General features: G+C 37.6%; 2 protein-coding genes across 4 annotated transcripts in view; both read right to left on the bottom strand.

Annotated features, from left to right (window-relative positions):
- phactr4b (phosphatase and actin regulator 4b) overlaps nucleotides 1-9,570 on the bottom strand; it is a 33,096-nt gene extending 23,526 nt beyond the window's left edge. The window contains exons 1-3 of one of the 3 annotated variants that reach the window (XM_079469184.1): nucleotides 9,413-9,570; nucleotides 1,226-1,333; nucleotides 625-669 (exon numbers count right to left, since the gene is read on the bottom strand). In XM_079469184.1, coding sequence (XP_079325310.1) covers nucleotides 625-637 — 13 coding nt within the window. In that variant the 5' untranslated portion in view covers nucleotides 638-669; nucleotides 1,226-1,333; nucleotides 9,413-9,570. The remainder of the gene's footprint in view (nucleotides 1-624; nucleotides 670-1,225; nucleotides 1,334-9,412) is intronic. The other 2 variants (XM_079469183.1, XM_079469181.1) reach the window with 2 other exon arrangements.
- A 6,161-nt stretch (nucleotides 9,571-15,731) lies between these two features.
- On the bottom strand, nucleotides 15,732-19,138 carry LOC306901153 (uncharacterized protein). The gene is made up of 5 exons (XM_079468719.1): nucleotides 19,001-19,138; nucleotides 18,395-18,545; nucleotides 17,891-18,004; nucleotides 17,221-17,379; nucleotides 15,732-17,117 (listed from the first exon to the last, which is right to left on the bottom strand). The coding sequence occupies exons 1-5, from the start codon at nucleotides 19,053-19,055 to the stop codon at nucleotides 17,027-17,029; spliced, it is 570 nt and encodes a 189-aa protein (XP_079324845.1). The 5' UTR covers nucleotides 19,056-19,138; the 3' UTR covers nucleotides 15,732-17,026.
- Nucleotides 19,139-21,551: the final 2,413 nt, after the last annotated feature.

Below are 21,551 nucleotides of genomic sequence, written 5' to 3'. Positions count from 1 at the left end.
GCATTAGACAGTTAGAGAATAAAAAGTTTGTAGTCCGTGTGTGTTCTGTCTCAGACTGAAACTAGTACTGCCATGACCTGGAAAAGTAGCTCCACGTATCTGCTCCACAGAAATGCCGCCATGACCTTCCTAAAGAGGGCGCCAGAGAGCTCTTTTCCAGCCTGCATCTTTAATTGCTATTTTAAACAATAGGAAGCTTAAAAATAGGAATCCAGTTGTAACAGTCCTCATTGCGCTACTTAAAAAAAGCACATTTGCTTGTGCTAATAAATGCTATCCAATGTGCCATAATGCATCTCGTTTCCAGTCACATGTTGAGAAACCAAAAGCACCTTAAAGGAGCAGTTCATCCAAAAATGACATTTCTGTTCTCATTCACCCCCTGGTTAAAACCCATATGACGCACATAGAGTAATCGCATGAAAAAAAGCAACTAGTTATTCAAAAGTTCTCCTTTTGGGCTCCACAGAACAAAACAATACAGGTTTGCAACCACAGGAGGAACAATATATAGCCTACTAACAAAACGTACATGTTTTGGTGTTTATGAGACACACTTTCTGTTTAATTTTACAGCAGCACCAGTTAAAAAAAGAGAGAAATAAAGAGATAATAAATGCCTACCTTGATTTTCCATTACAGAATCTGAGACACAACAGTAAATGGATCCTGTAATATAAGCAAAACAGATATTTACATAACCAGCTAATTCAGCAGCACGCATTAATTCATCCAGATAGGCAACAAAACATTGAAATTATTGGCCTAAATATGTAATTGTCAAGGTTTAATATCAGTAAAACACGCACACACATAACTGAACACACACTATTTAAGCGACAGTTCACCCCAAAATAAACATTCTGTCATTATTTACTCCCCCTGGAGTTGTTTCAAATCTGTAAAAATTACTTTGTTCTGATGAACACAGAGAAAGGTATTTGGAAGAATGCTTGTAACCAAACATCATAGTAGGAAAAAGAGCAATGGTAGTAAAAAAGTGCTCCAGAACGTTCTTCAAAATATCTTCTTTTGGGGTCGACAGAACAAAGACATTTATAAAGCAATTTTCCAACTATGGTAGTCAATGGGTCCAAGAACGGTTTGGTTACAAGCATTCTTCCAAATAAGTCAAAATTGGTTCATTTTTGGGTGAAGCGTTTCTTTTACCACCAGCAGGAGCTTTAATACATAACACTATAATGAAAATAAAAAGCAAACATACAATGTTGAAGGTCATTGGTGTTTGTAAGGCGACGATCATCAGTTGTGTCTCTATACCAAAGGGCTCCGACAAGCACACAAGGTACATTCGTTCATCTCCCGGGGTTGCCTGTAACACAACACAGCATGTGAAACTCACTTGATCAGAGGTCAATTGAGGCCAAACATCTCCATTAAATCCTCATAAGCTGTGATCACATCTTCTCGAGAGTGAACAGTAAAGCGTTTCTTTCTCAATATCCTCTCGCACCTGAGCGATCCTTCTCATTTGTGTCATTTGACTTTAAGTGTAATCTCTACAATTCCTGCAAAAGAAAATGTGATAGTTCCTACACAAAATTCGTACGTTTGAAGCAGGTTTCACGCTTCCAGGTTGCACAGCTTATGGTAGAAAAACCGCAGTGGTTTGTTTAAAATAACACAGTTGAGGTTCAGAAGGGAGAAGCAAACCGACGAGAGGAGGAAGAGAAGAAATGACGGCAAATAAAAAACAGGCAATTAACTGAAAGGCACTGATGGAAAAGATAGACAACGCATGCAAATAAATTGAGCAAACGTCTAACGGTGATACAGAAAACAGACAGGGCAAATCACGACGTAATGGACAGTCAGTAGAAGTGGATGATGGATGAACGAGAGGGGGAGAGAAAAGAGAGACAGAGAAGCAAATGAATATCTCCAGAGGCACTGATCGATTAAGCCGTGCACAGACAGACAGCTGTCTGCCTGCATAGTGCACACGGACTTCTGCTTCATCACAGTAGGAGAGATAAGACCTGCAGAAGACTGGACTATGTTTACCTGAGCTCTGCTAAGGTCATTTGTGCGATATGACTAATTTGAAACCAGAAACAAGACGACACAACGTGCAGTGTCAGGTCTACGTTAGCTCAAAACAATCAACCAGAAAACATAGAAAGAAACAGTAATCATTTCAATAGTAATATACGGGCTAGTCCTTATTTAGTTTATACTGCAAAAATGTATTTCATCGGATAGAGGAACATGCGTTTAATGCATTATTCAGGTAATTGTCTATGTGGTTCTGAATAGTTCCATATCTGTTATGAAAGGGATGTTAATGCATTCATATGCTTGGAGCTGCCCGTTGTTACTGTATTCATAATTTACGGCTGAAAATGTGTGAACTGTGATTTTAAATAACAGTTATTCGTATATGTTTTTTAAATCAAATACCGCCATTATGCAACATGACAGTCAGCTGAGGTCTATAGAATTCACAGCCTTTCATTAAGCATGCAGGAATGCAGTAAGCATGAGCCAGGCAGCGCTAGAATTAAGCAGCCTGAGGTTATAATGATTTCAGCTATGATTATTATCCCCAGCAGCCTCACATTTTTGAGGTTTTGGAGACCAAAATAATTCTTACAGTGTGCTCACTGGTGTTTGTAACTTCCTCAGGAAGGACTCAGTATATTCCGAATGAAAGCAGATATTGAACTGAAACTAATAGATTCAAGAAATAGCACATTACAAAATCTAAAAGTAAAGTATTAAGGTCCAAAAATAAAACTTCTGTTGATTTAGTCTTTTATTGAATCATTTATTCACCCTCATGTGGTTAAAACATCTATGACTTTCCTCTGTTAAACACAAAGATGTTTTGAGAAATATTGCAGTGGTTTTGTGTCCATACAATGGAAGTTAATAGTAGCCACGTCGTTTTGTGAACTCTCTTCAAAAAAAACCTCTGTCATAAGAAAAAGTTGTTATAACTAAAGAATCAACTCTCTTGCCTTTATACAGACTGAGCGGTTTATTAATTTACAGTGAAACTTTTTCTATAAAAGGGCAAAATTGTATTTCACCCTGCTGGTGGTGAAAACTATTATTTTCTTTGATAATGGAAATGCTAGAAATACATTCTATAAAAAAGAGCTGTATTAGTATTATTGTATTGCAGACATGGACACACTCCATAAAAAGCTTGTCTGCAGGGAGTCCAGACTGCCCCTTATGCAAATCTCATTGAGAATAATAGGGCACACGGCTGAGTTGACGCAGTGCCTGGGCAGGCGGAAAACACAAATACTGGCCAAAGTGCTGAAGTCTACATTTCATTCATGTGAGAGAATCAAGCTGCGTTTCCACAATATTGAAATTGATCTCCATAATACCGATCAATTATTTTGGCATGATCTAAACGGAATGCTGTGTTGTTCTTCTGCTGGATCTTGTTACAATAAGAATTTAGAAACAGATTTTGGCTTACGTAGGAATTCTTGCTGAGTTTATTGTTGTTTGGTCTCTAAAGCCGTACATTCTTGTCATAGGCCAAGTGGTTAGTGTGTTGAGACTGTGGTCTCTAAACCGCAGGGTAATATTGGCCAGAGCGATGCTTACATCAAATAATCATCTCACTAATGTTGCCTAGTCTAGTTTGTTACACATATGAAATATTACATGAGAAATGAAAAAAATATATACATTTTTAGAGATACCAGATTGTTACTCTTGCGATAGTGAGAAAAGTTGAGGTGTGTTAGTTTGTTATATAAATGGTGCAAATAACGCTGGATTTGGAGATCGTTTGAAACGGACAGATGGGGCAGTCCCAGTGCTAAAAGATGCCTGACATAAATCGCACGTTGTATGTGAAACTGAGTCCTATGTCTGTGCTTTGTTGGCAAAGGGTGCAGCGTGCATGTGATTTTGTTTGGCCCTCCCCACCTGCACATGTCGCCTTTTTTTCGGAGATAATCGTAGAGCTGTATCTGCCTTTTATAAATGTGATCAAACTAAAGACTAAAGGCAGGGTACAATACTATTCTGAAAGTACTCAAGATTAACATGAGATATGCAGAAACTGTTTGAGTTACGAAATATGCAAAATATACTTATGTACTTCACACAGCATGCAAGAGAGTCCCATTACATTCCAAACTCGACCAGACAGTGTCCACTAATGAAGAAATGCTGATGCTGTGGCTGTATTTGCTGATGGGAAGTGGCTGACAAACATGCGTTGGATGGACAAAAGAGCTGAGAGAATGTTAAGTGCCTTAACAGAGAGCAGATGTCTCCGTCTCGGATAAATCCACCCTCGCACTGCTGGACCAGAAGCATAAACAGTGGTGAGTCACAGTGTAACCGGAACAATGTGCAGAAAACTTCCTTAAAAGTTACAGTAAATGTATTAACAAACGTCCATATTCAGTACATAGTCTCAATAGTAGTCTATAGTGTGTGTGTTTCTCCCAACCAGAGAAACCATAATTTCAACCAAAGATCCGAGGCTGCCAACTCGTTACCTAAATGTTTTAAGCTACAATATTACCAAGAGAACAGAAGATAAACATGTTATTTTAAGTATCCATCACCTCACAACCCTGACACAGAGTCATACAGAACACATGCTAATGCTGTCACATGCGTGCACACAGCCTCCCAGGAATTGAAGTGTGAAAAACAAATGTAACCGACCTATTGGTTCTTTAAATGCTTAACTTCTCATCCTCCCTCATGTGCTAGTTAGAATGTGCTTAATCCTTCACACTTCACTAAAAATCCTTCATACTGTTAATGAGACACTCCAAACAGACATAGGCAAACAAAAACTTCACTGTGCCGTCATTTGCAACTTGCAACGCTGTCAAAAATAACATTTTAATGCGATTTTCTGTAGCCATTGCATTTTATTAGATATATTTGACTTTTAACTAAATGTTGTGTTCAACTTCCCTCAATGACCTCTTAATCACTTTCTATAGCACATCACTCTGGTGGAACGCAATTTTATAAGATAACCAAATCATGAAAATTATGCAGGAGAAATATTCATTAACATACGTGTACTTTTTGTAGCATTTTTTGTAGGGATGCAATGATACCGCTTTTTCCTTTGCCGATCCGATATCTGAATTCGGAGTATCGTCCAATACAGATCCTGATCGGATACTAGCACTGTTTTTCTTGATCAACATAAAATTGCATATATTTATATATTTTATTGCCAGAGGTGGATAGTACTTAAACATTTTTACTTAAGTACATTTTCAAATATCTGTACTTAATCAGGGTGTTTTTACTTTAGACAAAAAATACTTCCCTTCATTATAAAGCACATCATACTTTTTACTCCACTTCATTTCATAAATGTTGTTTTTAACCTTTTAATCCTAGAGTACGTTCAAATCTACAACTTTCTTTTACTTAAGTATTTTTTAATTAAGTACTGTATTAAAGGTAAAAAACATATACAAATGCATTTATAAATTGTACTGGAGTATGATATATGCTTTACAATGTAGTCTCATAAAGTACAGATACTTGAAATATGTACTTGAGTAAAACACTACAGTCTGTTTAAAGTTCATTAATCGATTTTTTAAATGCAGTCGATTCAATATCGATTCTCAAAAGCCGTGAATCGATTTTTGTTCTTTCATATTAACACAAGCACTGAACATTCATTAACGTTTTATTCATCACTTTTCGGGTGGATGTTACAACAGGCATGGCGGATGCGTGTGTGTCGTCAAATTTAACATCACCTTCACAAAAAAAGCAACGGTTCATATGATTGCAGCCTCTCTTTACAGCTAATTTTTTGATATTTTGTTTCACCATTGTAATGTGATATTTACTGATCTTTTTAAAAATATCTATAGCATTTGTATAAAATCTATAATCATCGACTCCAAACGAATCGAGAGCTTGGGGATCGGAATCTAATTGGAACATCACAATCGATCCCCAGCCCTACTCAGTTTATTGCACAAAACGATCACCATATAAAAGTTTCCAATGCAGAGTGGAACAATGCGGATGCAGAATGATCGCTCAATGCACCCGCTTCAGTTACAAGCATCTCGGACGCATAATAATGCGTCCTGATGATGTTCCTTCTGATGTGACAGGGATCCTTGGTCCCCAAATTCAAAACAGTACTAACACAAAGAGAAGAGATATGTTGTATAAATGACACACAACATAGACCACTTTCAGTGCTTTAATCGAATACACTCAGCGAGTACAGTCTCTGGCAAAATGCATTTAAACAATAGACATTACCTAGTGATTATTATGAAGAATAATGAAAAAATGGAACGAGTTACGTCCTGATTGTTACCGGACACATGCATGCTGGATTGAGATTGACAGATGACAGCACCAGCGGAGGTCAGAGTTTCTCATTTATGCTATAATGGTTTATTCCTTGCATAAAGCTATCAAAATACATGACGTGGAATACAGTACATTAAAACCTTTACGGGGTTTCCTGATAGTTAGTCCTTCTTGATGCTTAAGAGTAACATCCAGGGGTAACGCAACAGATCAGATTTGAATGGAACCCCTAGGTCCGATGATACCCGATCCAGAGAAAGATTATTGTGCATCTCTGACGTCTCATTCTCCTTAAGTACTTAAGCATTAAGTATATAACACCAAACCATTTCCATACTAAAATTTTCACACTTAAAAATACTTTTGAGCTACAAATAAATCATCCAAACAATCTGGATGGTCTGAAGCTTTATTGTCACTACATAATTAAAACGATGATATGAGTAAAGCTGTACCAGAGCATGATTAAAAAGAAGATGCCCCTCTCAAATTCCTCACTGAACTTTGCTGTTAAAAAAAGCAACTTCACAGCACCGTCCTCCAATGTATTAAACTAGGCCTGCAATTTTACTGCCTAAGAATAGCTTAACACACATAAAAGTGCCTTTAGTGTCCTACATCTAGCTTTCTGAAGAAGCACAACACTTCATTCTCTGAACACAGAGATTCAAAAAACTAAATGACAGAAGAAAAAAGGACGACCTTTTCTATAACAGAACTTCCAAAAGATCAAAGTTATTCGACTGGATTCGGTGATTTAGTTACGCAGTACAGAACTGGGAACAGCTGGTAAGCTTGCGAGATCTTTAAATAGCACACCACCTCTGCGCGTCAAGGCTCACTCGCAAGTATAGGTTTGGACTAAAACAGCTGCCGACAGATAAGAAAAATTTGTTACGTGCACTGAAAGTCAACATCGAGTTCCAATTCCAAGTTCCAATTCAACAAACAATTTCACACAGATTGCTCTAGACATTTGCCTACCTCTCTGACCAAGACCTCAACCAGATAGAAGAGCCATGAAGAACAATGAAGCAGATCTGCAGTACATTTCCTTTTTCCATTCACAGACCCCTCGCACCCTTCAGAATGACTGGACATTGCCGTTCGTTCCCATTCCGAACCGCACGTACGTCATTGCCACACCTGCCCCAGAAAAGCTTTGTCACCCCAGGGACTTGTGGCCCACTTTTCAAGAAACCCAAAATGCCAAACCAAACTTCATCCCTCCTTTCAGTCCGCCTTCTACAACACCTGGCACACCAACATCCTTGACAAAGTCAATATGACTTGAATTTTGCTACTGCCTTGCAAACAATTTAAATCCATTTTTTTCCCGAAATTCTATTTAAAAAAAATAGAAAAGCGAAAATCTCAAGATTCAATCACGACTGCTAACAAAGTGGATTTAGTGAGAAGATATCTTTGAGAGACAAACGCAATGGGAATAGGATGATGTTAAAGGGCTGGTGAAGCTTCCAGAGAACCCCAGTCTCACATATGTTCAAACTTTGCAGAGTGAACTAGGGAGACCAAAAAGTAGGGGTTATAAAGCATTTCAATGAAAGCAATAAATATTTGTTCAGGCTTCTGTTAGAAAATGACGGCATGCAGTGATTTATGACTTTGATGGATTTGATGCCTCCAAGACTATCCCTGATCATTCTGCCAATTTAATGTCGTTTTAACCAAACTGATGCTTCATATATTCTTAAAAAAATAAAATGAAGTCTGTAAGGCATAAATTACAGATGGATAAACAAAAATTAAACCAACAATGAGGCAATGGCCAAACAAAGCCAACTGCAGTTCTGTCAACTGACTCAAATCCATCCTTACTGTTAGCCATGTCATCAATAGATGTATGCAAACATATTTTAACATTAAAATCACATGGATACACTATTCTAACGACCACCATCCCACACGCACGTTACACATCCCTCTGACAAACCTTTTTAGGATCTACAAGCACAGCTTTCAATTTAAAGATCTCATAAGCAATATTGTCTAAAAAAATACCCAAACACTTCCCCGTCCAACTCTTCACATAGGATACCGCTTAACAGATGTACCAACAAGATGGCCTGCATCATCTATATTTACCGGCCAACAAAAAATATATTTGATCTATCCCTAAATTGACTTTACCTTGAAACGTGAAATCCATCTCAATCTTTCACGACTGGTCTCACGCCAAAGAAATGACAGATTCATTCGCGTAATAAACGAGTGATGCTCAAGGATGCACCTTGATGGTTGAACAATTCAAATCCTTCACTCGTGCACAAAGAAATCATTTGCTCAAACGATTCTTCAATGTTTAGCAAGCTGCCGAGTGGTCACATGTAACGAGAATCAATCGTGACACGGCCTCTCGAAAATAGTTCCAGTTCACGGTAACAATGGAGAAACCGGTCGGTGAATCGCAAAGCGCGGTCGAAGAAAGCAGCGCGATGCGAGCGCGTTGTGCCAAAAATTGGTTCCGAAGATGAGCAATAGAAATATAATTTAAAATACACATCGGTTATAGTTCTTGACCTTCGTGTGTATATAGTACATCTATAGAATGCAGTAAACAAACAAATACTAGTGTTCACTTGTCGAACGCGGATTCGTAATATCGCCGCTCTCATGCGTTTCTCGGTGGCTGAAAGTCAGCTCGTGCTTCCATCACTCACATTTGTCTGTTTATGAATGAATTAATACCAGATAAAATGAAAAATGTAGTGTTAGAAATGGCGATTAAATGCGTTGAACGGAACGCGAGCGAGCGGAGATAATGGGGGCAACGGCGCACTTTCTTTGTATCACGATGAGCCGCCGAAACTTGATCACAACCGTGTAGTCATGCAGTGATATTATTTCTATATGTTAATAAAATAATAAAACACTCATGCTCAGAGGTTTCAGTGGAGGGAAAATGAAAGATTCCAGTACAGTATTAGATGTGCCCGAGCTCTTCTGTGAGTAACATTTACAAACAGCGACAGAAAGCTGTGATTTTCATCGCTACGGTGGGTTACAACTAAGTGTAATGCGGCGTTTGGCGGTGAGCTGTTCCGTGCATCCTCTGGTTAATGTAGGTAACGTCTCTTACCTTCCCCTATTACGTCGAAGGCACTGGCCCTCCTCTTCCCCCGACTAGTTTCATTTCGTGTACACCACAACGCGGAGACTTTTTCGCTACACTCTATCTCCAGCCCCCGCTGAAACTTTCGCCAAAAGATACCGGAAGTCGAAGGACTTGTTTGTGGTTCTTGTAGTTTTACGTTTCAATTACGTATATCGGCTTTCTTTAGCTACCTCAACGTGGTCAACTACATTACCCATGATGCTCCCTTCAGGGGAAACGAACTAGACTAGTTTTACAAAATACAGTCGTTTGTAATCTTAACAAATCGGAATGAAACTCTGAGATACTTGTTAAAGCATTGTTTAACAACTTTGGTAATGCGTCATCGAATAAATGTTTTCTTTTCAGAAGCAGAAGGTAGTGTTTATTACATTTCACCGAACACGAATTTTTGCTCTGCGTGTCCTTGGCATTAGGCTACTGGCATTTGAAATTATTACATGGAATGGTGCATTCGCTTTAACATGAAGGAAAATATCTAAATATGTTTATTTATAACGTACGCGTATGATATTTGTGTATGTTGAATGTGAACATCACAAAATACAGCACGAGACTGGTTTAATAGGCAATTAACATATCCATATAGTTATTACTTTTATTGTATTACAATTTTCAATAACATTTTATTGCAGCATATAAAACCGGTGTGGTAAAGAGCGCTGTCATGTTTGCTCAAGTGTTGGGAATTTGGGATTAAACACTTTGGGGATTTGTTTTTAAACGAACACTGCCATCTACTGGGACCTTGGGAGAAGTGGTTAAGCAAAAGCGCATGTGCACAATGATTGTCTATCCCTCTTATTCAATTCTTAACTATTGATCGAAAAACAGAATAACCTTTCAAAAGGGAAATTCACTCAATTAGAATGTTGGAGTTTGTTGGATCAGTGAGAATTGGCCTTAAAAAAGATCCAATTAAAATGTTTACGAAAAATAAAGTATACGAAAAAGGAAAACATCCAATTGATTTAGCTATTCTGCATAGAGATATAGATACTGTGTTAAGTGAACAAGATAATTTTTGACCACTTTTTGGATATTTATTAGGCAGGTTATGGCTAACAAATTGTTTTATAATCATTATTATTTTTTGTTTGGATTGAGGAGTGGATTTGAGTTGAGTTTAATTACATCCGGTTCTCAAGACATTTTAAGGTGTCATCCTTTTTGCAAAGTCAAGCATTATAATGTGTTTGCAGATTATACAATTGTATAATTTAACATTCTCCAACAAAACAAATCAAAGTTCGAAAATCACCTGACAACACCTTGCATGACTGAAGGAATGGCAGCAGTTTTAACTGATAATGATTTGCAGGAAAAAGGCAGCAATTAGGTGTCACCTTTATTTATGTCTATGGGGAAATGTAACAAAGAATGTTCTTCTTATAAATTATAGTTACATGTATAACTGAGATCATGGTGTACATCAAATATCCTTTTAATTTACATTTAAAACGACAAAAACTATAACAGTATCATTAAAGGTTTTCATGTTTGTTGACAAAAATGATCATATAAGGATTCAATTTGTTGAGTCCAAAATGTGTAATTTCATAATATTCTGTTCGAAATACTACACACAGCTTGTTAATGTGCCATCAAGAAAAAAGTTAAAGCAAATCACTTAAAGTAGATTGCTGGGAGCCTCCTCCACCATCAGCTTTAATAGTAGCCCAGTTATAAGCTACCGAGAGAGTTCAGCAAACAAAATGAGCTGGAATGCTTGTGTTTAGTGGATAGCTTCTGAAGAAAGCTACACCTTACGAGGTATATCAGTGTGATAAACCTTTAGGATGAAACAAGAATGTTGAAATTATGTGTATAAAATGGCTGAGATCAGTATTCCAGTATATTTCAGTTTCTAATATCATCAATTATAAAGAATATTGAAACTAAAAAACTAAAATGTAATTTCATAAATAAAGTGTAACATGATTCATGAACTGAGTGTATTTATAAGAAATACTAAGAATGCAACTTTACGAAAAAATTTTACGAACCACAATTTTGCTTTCTTTAGAGGTTAGCATTCATCCTGATGTCTGTTAATATGCCATGGAGATAATAATCTCTAGGTTAGATTCACACATAAAGAATGACTTGACCCAAATTCTTCACCATGAAATGGATCAAATCAATACCAGATGCTGTATCCCCCAGCCCCTGCTGCCCCTCGTACTGAAAACCACAGGGTCGCTGCTCTAAATACCTCAGAACACACACAACGATGACACTTTAATACGCAAAGAAAAATCTTTATCCAGTGCACCTCTCACTATCAAAAACACAGAAGAACAATTATTAACAGCATAGCTTACATCAATGCAGTTTCATGCCATAAAGACATTTAGAGCAAAGCACGAACAAAGATGTAAGAAGATACAAATAGTGTGGAATAAACAGCTCTGGCTGCAGCAGATTAAATTTATTGATAATATACACACCAGGGGGCACTAGTTTATAACTTGCATATTTATTCAAGACACTGCTGATCTAACTGTGTAGAAGAACCAACAATATTAGGTAGACTGATAATAACAGACTGATCTAAATTTCCCCTAAGGCCAATCCAGTATGTCTAAAAATAGTGAAATAAACCACCATTTGCACTGGTACAATAATTCCAATGATTTCTCACTGTTACTGTTGAATGTGATTAATTCAATAATTAATGGGAGGAAGATCATAAAAAGAACATTTGGATGAATGTACGTTTTGGTAATGATATTATTGAAAAAAGGTAAATAGCTGCTATAACATTGTTTTATATTTTTGTGTACATTTAAATGTTATTTGCACTTCACCCACAATATAAAGCATACCATCATACCTACAAGCTGTGTTGATAAAACAGAGCTTGTATAACTGTCATATAATTTCATATAACTGTCTAAAATGTGCATTGTTCGTTAACTGTCTTCAAATATAGCTATAGACCATTTAGCAAGAAGCACTTTTTAATTTGACATCTACTTGTAGTTATACATAGATTTTGCAGATGTTGAGTAAGATTCAGTTCTAAATGTTCAATTGTTTGTATTTTGTTTTTGTAGTGTTACACTGAATCAGGAAGTGCTTCTGGACCAGTGTTGTTTACAGGTACATATTGCAAAAGTGCTTTAGCCCAAAACAAAGCTATACAGTAATATTCGTACCATACGTTGACAAAAAAATATGTATTTTGATTTATAAGGCACATCAAGTCACAAAATGCTAATGTTTGGTTAGTTTTTCAGGCACTTTATTGATAGTCTGGAAAATATATTTGATTTACTTGCTACTCCATAGCAAAAGACTAGATCAATTGACAGATACTTCATCTACAGGCAGCAGAAACAAAACAATGCAGAGAGGAAGAACTGTTTGTTTGGGTTTAAAAGGAAACAGACTCTTCCTGTGGTGGAGACAAATACACATTAGTCAGAAAGTGAAAGGGCTTGACAGAGGCCAGTATTTCACATGTCATTACCAAATGTTAAAAAATGCTGAAAAAAAATTGTCTGCCATTGCCCAGCGGACACTGTCAACTCAGATCAAAGTACAGATATCTACTGTAACATTAGGACAAGCAAAAGGTGCGAGCAGGGGACTAAATAAACATTTCGCCTCACCTGCCGGCTGGAAAATGTGGGTTAATTTGTATTAATATTCATTTAAAAAGATGAAACAAACTGTTAGCCTTTATGATACCTAAAGCATAGGTCAAGCAAACAAATCGAAGCTTATGTAAAGTGTTTCCAAAGTATTTTTATGAGAAAAGAAACCCAAAAGGTCACTACGTCGCTTGCATTACACACTTGGAAATACTCCCTAAAGATGTTAAATTTGGTTCCTCAAAGTTTCATTATGTTGGCGTTACACCAGGAATGTGTCACCACGTCGAATTAGATAACTAAAATGTTTTATGTTTCTGATAGTAAAAATATAAACTGTAGAAACAGTTATTGGAAGACATGCGGCAGAATGATGTGAGTTTATGCAATATGTTGTTTTTGTTTCAGTATTTTAAAAGGCATTTATCAAAATAATTGCATGTAAAGATTTATTTATCCTAAGGGTAGGTGATCTTGATATGTTGTACTGAATATGGGTGAAAATATAAGTAGAGACAGACCTTTGAGAAAACAGCTCTTTGGCAAATCTACATATATGTGAACCCTGATTTAACCAACAGAAGATTGGTTGAAGTTGTAATTTTACTTCATATTACTGTACCATCTCTAGACACTGAGCATTTTTCTAGTTATTAATGTCCAGTGTATGGAATTTAGTGGCATTTAGTGGTGAGGCTGCAAATTCCCACCACATGCTCACTCCACCGCTCACCCCTCCCTTACGAAGCACTACGGTGGCTGTCACAGGACAAAGATGTTGTCACGTATTGCTTCTTTGCCGAAGGAGATAACGTATTTACGAAACATGCTCTAAAGCAGTTTGTCCGTTTAGGGCTCTGTAAAAACCACGCAAAGGGATCTCTAGAAATAGCAATAGCTCAATCTAAGGTAATAAAAACATAGCGCTTCATTGCGAAAGAATCTTTATACGCCTCGATAGACATAGTAATGTATATTATATTGCATTTCTGTCAATCGATCCTCCCCAAATTATACACAGCAACTTTAAGTGCACCATTCATCTATTTACAGATGCTTAATTCAATACTGACACATGTAACTGGGCACTGTTCCCTTGAAATAGTAATTAAATATAATCACCTTTCAGCATATTGTATAATCACTCTATAACACAAACAACATACCTGATTACTTATCACCCTATACCATAATTTGATATCAGAGTAGAGAAACTATATCTTTATTAGTGATGCACTGATACAGTAATACAAAACACAGCTGATGTTAACTCTTACGGGGCAAACAGGTCAGAACCAAAAGCGTTTCTCAAATGCCTTGCATTGAAACAGTTCATTAAGGACATAATTACGTTTCTGTCCAGCTATTCATGCCTGCACCCGTGACTGAAGGGAAAAACGTGCCTTTGGATTATCAACCGCCGTCTACTTTATATCTCTTCCTTTCATTTACCTCTGATGGGCTTTCCTGTCATTCTCTTCACTCTCAATGTAGTTGCAATTGGGATGGAATGTGTATAGGCATCCTGTTTTCGATGTGGGACCAAGATGGCTGTAGGCAGCACAGGGGACGTCGAGCTCAGGGGAGAGATGGAGGCTGCGGCGGCTACCATTGTTTAAAACGTGACTATTGTTGGGTTATAAACCTCCTGAGCTTGTCAGAGCGGCTTAATCACGGTTTAGCAGGAATTGCACCAATAAAGATCAGTAGAGTTCAATAAAGATTTGATGACACCAACAATCACCAAATGCAAATTATGGTTTTCAAATTGTAACTTCCTGTCTACCATTGGTCAACAAACAAAGTTGTGCACTAAACTACATTATTGGTTGAGTTAATGTTGCTGTGTCGGGGTTGAAAGAATTGGTAACAAATTGCCTACAAATCTTCACTTAAGTTCATTTACCTCATTTATCGTTCATTTATGATCATTACGCAACTGTTTACCTAGAGGCCTGTTGACGTATATATTTTTCCTTGGTATTATGACCATCAAAGATTTCTATTATATCATCAATCACTGCAATCCTGTGACATTTCATTGAGAAGAAATACTCAAATGGCTTAAGACATTAAAGGTTTTGCTTAATAAAAAAGATCCGGATTTGTTTGACATAAAGCAGGTGTGGAAAAACTATGCAACACACGTTAAATACAAAATAAAGGCCATGTTCACATTTGACAAAAATTCTCATTTCATTTATGGAGGATGTGGATTTTGGAAAGTGGCCTTGTTTGCACTGTCGATCATTGTTGTCCGTCTTGACAGGAAAATGGAAAACATCAGGACTGTTTTTGTACATTGCTATTGTCTACACTTTTTCTTTCCCATGCGGCTGCAAGCTTCCTGTAAAATTCACCTGCTCTACAAGTGTCAATCTTTTGCACCACGACAACATGCCAGCGAGCTCAAAACTAATTACTTTTTAACCATGTACTTTACACACCCATATGATTTAAGTGCAAATGTGCTTTATATATCGAGAAATAGGCATCAATCCAGGGCAGTTCAATTTGTTTGCTTATGATACGGGCTTTCTTTGGAATTGTATTTTCTTTTTAACCCTGTCTATGCAGGGCACAGACAGTAGGTTGACTTGTGTTTCCGTTTGGACACAAAGATGTATAAAATGAATCATATTCACACAATATGATCATTATAAATAAATAAACAACAACAATTAGCATTTTAGAATGAATTTATTAGTATATTTATGACAGATATTACAAATGTACTCTTGTTTTTTTATCCGTGCTCAATAATTCAGAAAGTAAAATACAATAAATAGAACAGATATTTATGAAACTATACTGATATTACATGAGAGAATATACAGATAGCAACTAATAACTTTACCGTTCAGATCTCTCGTGCAACTCCCTTTGGCCCTTATCCACAGACATTGAATTAATGGTAATTGAGACATTTAGATTAGATTAAGATATTATGATCCGTTACCATTAAAAACAATATTGTGGCCATAACAACAGATTGCAACAACACAACAGCATTTAAACATTTATATAACAGCAGTTAAAGGATAGATATTTAATGGACATAAACAAAAGGGATTATCCTTGTGGCCTTTTCCAAACCGAATGCCCATCCTTGTGCTCACACTGGCCACTTGGAAGGCATCCCATAAAATGCTTTAGATAGCATCGGACGCCAGTATGCTGTTGACCCACCGGAGTTCTTAACCAGTGTACCCTGCTTCATCTGGAAGACCATGTGTCAAACCAGATTCATCATCTTACATTTGCATAGTCATGCTTTGGTGGCTAAACCACTCCTGCGCTCCTGAAATTCATGCTGGTGATTTTTAGCAATTTTGCTCAAAAAGTAAAGAACAAAGTTGTTAATCTCCTCTTAAATGATCCCAAATAATTTGGGAAATGATTCAGAATTTATATCCACATTCAGTGTAAATGTTCAAAGGGTTCAAAAGCCCATTAGAGTTCAAGATTCAATTCCTTTTGTTTTGACAAATTAGTTTTGCCTATTTTATTATAAGCAACTAATATAAAGGCCTTTAAACTTGTCTGTGCCAAACATATTTTTTGTCTCACTTTTATTATCTTCCGTTTTCCATTTGAAATGAAATAATAAACAAGACTACACGGTTGCCAAAACAGTGACAACCATCACTCCTGTAGATGTCGAGTTCAACACAGCCAACACAGACATTGGATGTCCTTTAAACCGACCTGTTTGTGAACAAACTCTGGCACTCAACCAACAAACCATCTTTGCTCCTACCTCCCCTATTTCGTGCTGTCCCATCAGTCAGAAACAGTTCAAATGCCCTCGACTCATAAAACCTCCTTGGGCTCTAAAGTAAAAGGCCCTGTTTCCGTTACTAGCGATGTGTTACTTCCCGCTTGCAGCATCTCTTTGTTCTGCTTGCCCATGTTGCACAAGGGTCATTTCGTGTTCAAGCGCTCGCTCTCCCGTCTCTCCTGCCTCAGGCTCGGGATTTCATCTGTAGCCAGGTTTACTGGCCCCGGATGCCCACTGTCTACTGTGGGTGGCCTTTTCCATGGCCCTGGCTCTAGCTTGAACCAGGTTCCTAAAAAGACAGATGCATTTGCATGAGCAATGACGCTAATAAAGGCACAATCACAGCTGAGTCAGTGAATTAGGTGTGGACTTCATGCACAATTTGACCTTACCTGAGGAAAGTCATGACGTCTGACCGAGCCCTAGGGGAGGTAGACTCCCCTAAAACCAGAACTTCTGGACTAGTATTTTCAGAGTCATTTTTAGGCTGATCCTCTTTTTCACGCACGGGTTCAGATGGGTTCACAAGCATTATGGCGGGATTCTCAGAACTTGGAAAGATCAAAATAATTAAAATGACTAATTTGCTGTAAACGCATTTGAATAAAAACGATATTGACCTTTCTAAGCAACATCTATCAATATATTTATGATTCATTAGATCATGAGGTCAGAGAGATTAAACATCAACTGATTGTAATACCACAACTCCATCAGCGGTTCAAAACTTATGAATACAGCTGATAAAGCCGATAATAGACACGAATGTCACAGTGACTAAGCAATCCGTCCTGATGACGCAGGGTTTCTCTTTCTCTGAGAAATTGCATTTCTACCAGCCTGAGTTGTTCTTATGCCCTCTCAAACTCCAACTCATCATCTGAGTATTCCAAACAACAAAAAACCCTCCTGCTTCTCTGGTATTACCTTTCACCCTTGATAAGTCTGCACACCTTGAGTATACTTTCTACGAACACTGGCATTCAAACAACGTTCAGATAATGTCCAATTACTCCCTTTTTGAGTAAGTGACGTCTGACACAGATGAGAGATGATGCTCACCTGTAGAGGCAGAAAGCATTGCAGGTCCAATCTGCAGGGTTGGCGCAGAAGCAGCGGCCAGTAGACCGTCGCCGGCGAGACAGTGGACTGCCCAATCCGTATACTGTAGTCTTACTGTACAAAAGACACCCAGGGAGTCATTGATTAACTAATCAGAATGGGTAAAACATAAACATATAGCACAAGAGGACTTTGCACGGTTTAAAGCTTGAAGCATGAGGATTACAGCCTGTGCCAAGACATTTCAAGATAAAAAGCAATAAATCCACTTGACCGAATAGCAAGTCCTACTGAACTCAGATCATGTATAAGCACTTTCACTTAAAGACCCCGTTTAAATTTCTGTGCAATGATTTTCTAACTCTTGGAATGTGGACGGCTCTGCCATGATGCCATTTCAATCTGGCGAGCTATCTAAAGTCTTCAAAATTGGCTGAACGTTTGTATTGTTGTTAACTTAGGTACAAATAACGCGGGTTAGCCCATTTATGTGTGAACACTCACCTTGGCGTGTTCACCCACATAATATCCAGATGGCAGAAATAATGGCATTCTGAGTCCAGCTGGTTGTTGCAGGAGCAGCGTTTGGTCCTGACCCTATGGGTTGATGGTGGGTCGTTCGGGTCAGTCTGGGGCACTAGAGGCAACCCCCCTCCTGCAGAGAGAGAGAGAAGTGAGATGGAACTCCGTAAAATTTCCCGTAAATAGTGCGGGCCATAAGATTCCAGAGAAAAGTTTCAGAGACATGAAAAGCTTTGTACATCAAATTATTATTATTATACTTTTGTGTTAATCATAAACATGATCCAAGATGTTTAATCTTAATCTTTGTTTTTGATCGATTATGAGCTCCTGACACATATTGTTGACACATAAATACTACTCGAATAACTAAAGTCACTGTTACTTTTATGAAACTTAAAATGCGCAGACAAGTCGATAAATTACAAAAAAATAAATGAACAAAATAAAGAGTACATTTAAAGAATCCTAGAAATCTTGCTTTTAAAATATGGGGTGTTTGAAAAGAAATCATTTCAATTTGCCAAAGACAGTAATAAACAGCATACACATACAAATAGACAGACATATATGCACAAAAGGTTTTACCTTCCTGAGTTGAACAGAAGATAAACATGAAGATCAGTGTAGTTCTTGATTCCATTGTGCAGAAGTTAAGTCTTGCTATACAGTAGTCCAGATGTTCACCTAAAGCAACTCCAACAGTTCTTAGTAAGGTGCAGGTGCTTGCCTAATGTTGAAGCGTCCTGTTTGGCCTCACTTATAGCTCTGGAGATATGCACCACCCCCCTGCTAGGGTGACTCTCATGGGTGGCAGTTACACAACTTCAGCTTGCCTTCGCACCCTGTGACATCCCAAGAATCTCTGCCTTGGTAAAACAGAGGTCAGAACCTCCCATCTATAAGGTCCAGGTGTGGGTGGACAGTGTGGAGAGGATGCGAGCGTTTTGGAGCTTCCTTTGCCCTCGGGTAAATATTTGATTCTGATTCCATTGTGTGTACGATGGGAAATGTGACAAATTGTTGATTTAACAAAACCATTACATGTGCCATTACATGTCAAAGAAATTCAAAATTATACTGTCTTACATTTTTAACCACAATTGAAATGTTTAAGTACAGTCCAAATATTTTTACATTCCTTCAAATTATCAAAACATCTCAAGGGGTGCAACTGTTACAAGTTGCAACAACTCACCACTGGGCAAAATTTAAGTTGAAACAGTAAAGCCTATTTGTTTGTACATACATTTTTACCCAAAAAATCAAAGTGTGGAACTGAGGATGTTCAGACCTCTTCATAATAAACATTACATTTTCATAAGGGTTAGCCATGACCTATGTCAACACGGGCACAGCCTCGCATGCCGAATTTGCAAATGCGCCCCCCTAGAGTGGGATGCGCACACGTGTATAGAGGTTCAGCAAGCAGCCATTGTGGGTGATGCAAATGCAATTGCACTTACATGGAAATGCATGACATGATCTCTCCACATACTTTGATTAAAGGGATTTTATCATTTGCGTCATTAAAACAGAGTTGTTAAACAACATTGTTGAATCTTTTACTACTGCTTCGAAAAGTACCTCCGATAAGGAAATATGGGAATATGGAAATATTTGCAATAGTAATCGGAGTCTGACCTGCAGATTGCATACATCCTCCCACACTTAGATTTTGAATTGCAAAGGGCAGCATGGTCTTAATCCCTTTCAGATTTTAAACCCTTTTCGCATACATCAATTGCAACTCATTTGCATCCGGTTTAAATATTTTTGCCTCATAAACTCTATTTAACGTATCATGCAAGAAATAAGCTCTGGCAGACGTTTGGCACAGAGCTTTCTTCTCATTGCTGCCAAATCCTATCTTCTGCAGATGGATAAAAGAATGTGTGTCACGGTGGAGGAAGTCACTGCAGAGTGATGGAACACATTCCTCTGTGCATTCCAGAGACACAGGAAACGTGTTTATCCCTCCAAAATCAGCTCTCTTCCTTTAAACCGTGGTCATCACTGCTGCTCTGAGAAGAAGGGGGAGAGCATGATTTAAGACTGGTGTTAAATTTTGGATTCTTTATTAGCCATGAAAACCTGCAATGTTTGTTTTCCTTTGCAACTTTAGGCTTTCACTTACATGACGAATACATGCAACTATTCCCATGTGGATACATAATGCTCTCGTCTAATGTGTGTTATATACTGTATAACATGTGGCTGCAAACCTTAAAGGGACAGTTCACACAAAATTATTATTATTATTATTTTCTCAACCTCGAGTTGTACCAAATCTGTATACATTTCTTTATTAGAATATATTCAGAAGAATGCCAAACAGTTCTTGCCCACCACTTTCTTGTAGGAATAAATGCTTAATTTATTTTGACTACCATTCCAACTATAGCCAATGGTGGTCAAGAACTGTTTGGTTACAAGCATTCTTCCAAATATATGTCCCTGTGTTCAACAGAACAAAGAAACTTTTACAGATAAAGAACAGTGTTTGAGTAAGGAGTAAATTACTGTATGACAGAATATATTTTTGGGTGAACCCGTCCCTTTAAGAGCATCGCTTACATGATAGATACTCCCTCACAGCACATTGTGTGCTCTGACAATAGGGAGGTGTAATATTGACATTTAAATGCTGTCGGCATATATATATCTGAGCTGTCCCATTCAGTCGGTGATGGTTCTACAACACTGTCTATTATCAACCTATGTCTGTCAAGCTGCATGAAGTCTATTCTAATGTGTCAGAATTTGTAACCTGTGAATCTGTTATTTGTTATAAACAAATTCTAACAAATTCTCTCCCTTAGTCACCAATATTTAGGTCAATTATCATTTTCTGCTCCAATGAGCTGTTAACTTAAACCTGGTAATCACTAAGTGAATGAGTTCAGAAAGAGAGAATAAATGTTCACAAAATTGATTTATTCATAAACCACATCTCAATTTCAGCTCTTGAGGTAACAGCTCACTGGAGAAGATTATAAGTTGATAAAGTCTTAAAAAGTCTTGTATGATGTGTTGACAGGTTCCACTTAAACCAGAAAAACACTTTTAAATTAGCCAATAGCATTTAGTTTACCTTTCATGAGAAGCTGTGGTGCAGAATGACATCATAAAAATCACT

The sequence above is a fragment of the Barbatula barbatula genome (genome assembly GCF_947034865.1).
Source record: "Barbatula barbatula genome assembly, chromosome: 12".
Classification (NCBI taxonomy): domain Eukaryota; kingdom Metazoa; phylum Chordata; class Actinopteri; order Cypriniformes; family Nemacheilidae; genus Barbatula; species Barbatula barbatula.
This window is presented reverse-complemented; position numbering and strand designations above follow the sequence as displayed.